Source organism: Neodiprion virginianus, chromosome 2 (genome assembly GCF_021901495.1).
Source record: "Neodiprion virginianus isolate iyNeoVirg1 chromosome 2, iyNeoVirg1.1, whole genome shotgun sequence".
Lineage (NCBI taxonomy): Eukaryota > Metazoa > Arthropoda > Insecta > Hymenoptera > Diprionidae > Neodiprion > Neodiprion virginianus.
In genome coordinates this window covers 42,483,516-42,488,668 of record NC_060878.1, presented here as the reverse complement: position 1 = coordinate 42,488,668, position 5,153 = coordinate 42,483,516, and the positions used below count along the sequence as shown (strand labels likewise).

The following is a 5,153-nucleotide window of genomic DNA, read 5'->3' as shown; positions in this document are numbered from 1 at the left end:
CTCCGAAATGTAAGACAGCGTATGATCGCGAAAGTCACCAAGGTGAGTTATCAACGCTGAAAGTCCCAAAAAATCACAATCGAAACAACACCCGTCGACATCAACGCCCTCAACGGCCAAACTATGAACGATAAGATCAGCATCGCCAAGCGGTTCAGCCCCACCTGCACCTAGTGTTTCCAGACCTGGAAAAAAGACCGTCGACTTTGTTGACGTCGTTCGGTTGTGCGATATTAAAAAATTTGCATGATTCCGTATGCATGTCCTCTTACCTTACCTCAATGTCTTTTTTACTCGGGCGAACCAGAAAGAGATGCCGATACAGTGCCGAATATCCAAGGTATCGACAAATTGTTCATTGCACGAAGAGCCCACAATCATCTGCATTCGTGCACGAAATCTGCACCGCAACTAGATAATCCACATGTTTTGAGTAAAAACTTCACTACCGAAGGAGAATTATTGTAATATACCGTAAAAAATTTCGTATATTCGTTTCCAGCGAATTCATATCTACAACACTGCAAGCTGTGTCAGCAATATGATTCACGTAGATAATGGATACGCTTTAAGTATTCATTGTCGGTATATATTCATCGGCATTGATGCTGTTCTCACAAAAATCGAAAACACAATAGCAATTCCTGCTAACTATCGGAAATCGCTAGTTCAATAATGCAGTATTTATGCGGCCACGCGTTTTTGTCACCTCGGTACATTTCTAGAAGCAAAGGATGTTGTTAAAAACTGCAACGCGTGGTTGTTGTAGTTGTTTATCAAATATATTTAATATATTCTATTTGTAAACAATATATGGACTAAAAGCGTGGCAGATTTTCGATCCATCTATGATACATGATATATCATACTCACGTATACGTATACGTCATGCGGTATGAATCATTCCTATAATTCGCAATATTTGTAGCACCATTTAAACGATTATTGTGTATCCGTAAAATAATTTATTGGATTTGAAGATGTATAAGTAGTAAGACTTAATTATTCGATATCCCATCATTCTGCAATCGTACCTTTTCAATACAAAATTCAACTCCTATACTTACTTATTTTATAATTATTGCTTTCTGCATTACCTAATAATTTGTAAATGCGGATTCCATTAATACTTCTGATCGGAATATCACTAACCCACGCACGTACGAAAATATTACCGATGGCTCCAGTTTATTACCGTCGGAAGTGATAAAATAAACCGACACAACGACCAGTCTGTCGGCATGACTTAAAAGAAACATAAGCTTGTTTAATAAACGTATCATTTAACCGGAATATTGGACTTATATAATATAAATACTGGGCTTAAAAACTTTATACCGGTAACTACCTTATTCCAGTTCAAACCTGTCGCTATATGTAACTCCCAGGCATTCTCACCAATATTGATAGGAAATTGAGTTTCCAGCAAGCATGCGCAGCTGGTTAAATCGTTAGAATATAATTAAAAATCCGTATTCATCAATTTGTATAGTCTGCGTAATTGGTAGCGGCAACCGAGTCTAATACTCAATGTTATACGATGATGGAGTCATGTAGTTATGAATTAAAAAAAAATCCCACCGCAGTAGGCGTCAATAATTTCGTATTACTTTGATACAGCTGCAACTCAGTTGAGGCAGTATTGGGCTGCTTATAGTTAAGGAATTTCTTTACATAAATCGTAAGGAAACGGCCTTCGCCCCACCACGAATCACGTGAAATTTCGGGAAACTGCTTTGCCGCACTGTGTCACGTCTCATCAAGTTTCTTCAATTGAGTGAAAATTATGTTAAGCACCAAATCTTCAGCAAGCTCTTCACGGCTGAAAAGCCTGCAGTCAAGTTCCGTAGTAAATATATCTCGTCGCAATTCACATCTGACTTTGACTGCCCCACGATCTGGAGACAGCCGTTCTAGCCAACTTTTTACCAATAGTCTGTACGATAAAACCGATTCTTTGCAACGCGTTGTGGTCCAGTATCTTCCGCCCGTCGAATATGTACGCCGGCTTCATCATTCCGGCGTAAATCTTTTCATAGTCCAAGGCCTGTAACGTAATCGCGTTGATTCGATAAAACGCAGATCAATGTTAACGTATGTATACGTATACGTAGGTGCACACCTCCGGCAATGCAACGTCGCGAATACTAATAGTTACCATAAACTCATCCCACTCGGTGCAAAGCACAATTGCGTGAGTGTCCTTCGTCGCGGAATAAGCGTCCCTGTAGATACTGACGTGCCTCTTGATGTTCTCCGGGTGGTCGGTGACACTCGGATGAGTCAAATCCTCCATTATTTGGGACTCCTCTACCTGTATTATGTATATATGAATTAAAGTTCACGCGCAGCCCGTAGAGGGATTTTTAGATGAGAACTGAAGGTAACTGAAATTGGAGAGGTGTTTCCTTTTATCATTTTATCACCTTCGGATCGTATATGTGGAGCTTCGCTCCTTCGTCGAGTAATGTCTTGGCGACGTGGATCGCGGGTGACTCTCTGGTGTCCCCGGTATTCTTCTTAAATGCGAAGCCAAGCATGGCGATCTGTTTGTCGGTAACGGTGTTGAAGAGTGACTCGATCACTTTGGCGGAAAACCGGGACTTCTGGTACTCGTTCATGTCTATTACTTGCTGCCAATACGCCGCTACCTCGGGAAGGTTGAGACACTCGCAAATATATACCAGGTTTAAAATGTCTTTCTGGAAACAGGAACCTCCGAATCCAACCGATGCCTGCAGGAACTTCGATCCTATTCGCGAATCCCAGCCAACGGCCCGTGCGACCTCGGAGACGTCCGCACCTGTCGCTTCGCATACGGCGGATAACGAATTAATGCTAGAAATTCGTTGGGCCAGGAATGCATTTGCCGCCTATAGAGTGATAAATTCAAAGTTAGTTAGCACCAGCTGTGAGTTAGGACGGGCTGAAGGTCGTTGTATGGTATATTGCAGCGAACGCGTCGAAGGTTGCATTTTGAAATACTCAACTGTGTTTCATATCGTAAGCATAGAAGAGACGTGAACGAGGCAACGAATACGTTAAAAAATGTTGGCATACATCAGTCTACTGATAATTGTAATGTTTTCACGTTCGTTGAAGCAGATATCAGTTGCGTAGATATACGTGGATTAAACAAATCGATTCTACCACGATCACAGCTGTTCAATCAAAAAAAAATTGATGGATTTTCGTGGTATTGTGGAGTTATCGCAACGTTACCAACCAGTTTCGACAATTCTGAACTCCAAGTATTCGTTGTCAATATATTTGCTCTGGGTATCCAGCGCTCGTAGACCTTGCAAAGTTCTTCTATCGCTGCGTGACCTTCGGGCGAATTCTCACCTCCGATCAATACTCGATCGGCATTCACCAGGTCGTCGATGGCTGTTCCCTCGGCCAGGAATTCCGGATTTGAGAGAATCTGAAATGCGGTGATTTCATCGAATTATAGAACTTTGCCTCCTGTGGTGCGATATTACATTTCAAGTATCGTCATGCAGTAGGATAACTGAAATTGAAAACGTCGTAAAGCTGCGCAAGAATCGAAGTGTGTAATCAATTTTGCGTGCAGGACGTTATCTTTTACACAGATATAGCGAATCGTTCGCAGTGCCTAGAACCACTGCTGTGTCGTGTCTGAGAATGGGAGTAAAAATTACCTGATACGACACACCTGGCCTGTGATTCGCCCTGAGAATATTTAAAATACTCTCGGCAGCACGTACCGGCACCGTGCTCTTTTCAACAACTATTTTGTCCCCAGTTGCGATTTCCGCTATCATTCGAGCCGCGCTTTCGACGTACTTCAAATCGGCGGCTCTGCCTCTACCATTGCCGAACGTTTTGGTAGGCGTATTGACGGAAATGAATATCAAATCTGCTTCCTTTATTCCCGTCTCTATATCCGTCGAAAAAAAGAGATTTTTCCCCCGGCATTTGCCGACTACCTCGTCCAAACCGGGCTCGTAAATCGGCAGCTTCTCCGAATTCCACTGCGCTATTCTTTCCTTGCTCTTATCGACAACCGTCACGGTGATGTCGGAACATTTCAAGGCAATCACGCTGCAGGTGGGTCCACCGACGTACCCAGCTCCGATGCAACAGATTTTCTTTATCGTCATTTCTCTTGCTTCTTCCTGCAAGGAATCGAATATTTGTATGAATTCAAAATTTGAACCGTGACGCGTCCCCCGTATTTCGCGCCTTAATCAGCGCTTCGGATCGATATGTGTAAATAGTGCATATGAATTGTTTGTTTCGAAATCATCGAAGTACGTCAGCTGCTCGATTAGAGTTCAACTCCTCGTTTGTTTGGAACAACGTGATCCGAAATAAAAGATATTTTCCTCATCCACGGGCATGAAAATAATCAATTATTCTTAGGTTACTATTAGAGAGAGTGTTGTGATAATTTTCTGAATGAAGTTCTGCAAATTAAATATTATTTCCAGTATACGTATTTGAACTCACCGTTACTCGCCACGGTTTTAAAGACGGCGAAAAGCCCGTTGTCTATCCGATATCCAGTTGACGTTGAATAATACTATTCTACGGATTGATGCCGTCGGACGCTCAACGTCACCTAAAACCCACAACGAGTATCTCGCGGCTCCATCGACGACGTATCCCTACCCGCCGTTCTGGGGTCAGACACGTACGGTTCGCCGATACTTGGCAACGTCGCAACTTCATATCTCTTTAAGTGCGCACGCGCGCTTTCGAAGGCTTTCGCTTTACTCGGAAGACCAGAAATTTATAATTCCGCGTGAAATACCATTCGAAGCGACGCGCGATGCCTGGCCGTAAGAGTAGATTCCCTGTATTCCACAGCTGCCAAAATACTTGCGCTATTTCAAATATTTACCTACATTTGCACCAGCTTAAGCAACGTCATCGATAATCGCAGCCAATCCAGCACTGCCAAGAAGGCCTGCGTCGTAAACGATCTGACTTCTACGCGCGAACGTTCGCGCTAACAGTTGTTCATATTTGCAATTGCTTAATTCGAATGAGCCACGTGAATAAAAAACACTTTCTAGGATTTATGTGACATACGTTGCACGATTGTACAGACTTACAAATTGGTAAGTTGCTTGACAAAATTGACACGTGCTGGTATATCACACGTATTAAATGGATACGACGTATAA

General features: G+C 42.6%; 1 protein-coding gene across 1 annotated transcript; it reads right to left on the bottom strand.

The window, feature by feature from the left end:
• Positions 1-766: 766 nt before the first annotated feature.
• On the bottom strand, positions 767-4,631 carry LOC124298461 (UDP-glucose 6-dehydrogenase). Its single transcript, XM_046750505.1, has 6 exons — positions 4,474-4,631; positions 3,663-4,139; positions 3,227-3,424; positions 2,427-2,873; positions 2,159-2,314; positions 767-2,047 (listed from the first exon to the last, which is right to left on the bottom strand). Exons 2-6 carry the CDS (start codon positions 4,122-4,124, stop codon positions 1,871-1,873), a joined length of 1,440 nt encoding a protein of 479 aa, XP_046606461.1. The 5' UTR covers positions 4,125-4,139; positions 4,474-4,631; the 3' UTR covers positions 767-1,870.
• Positions 4,632-5,153: the final 522 nt, after the last annotated feature.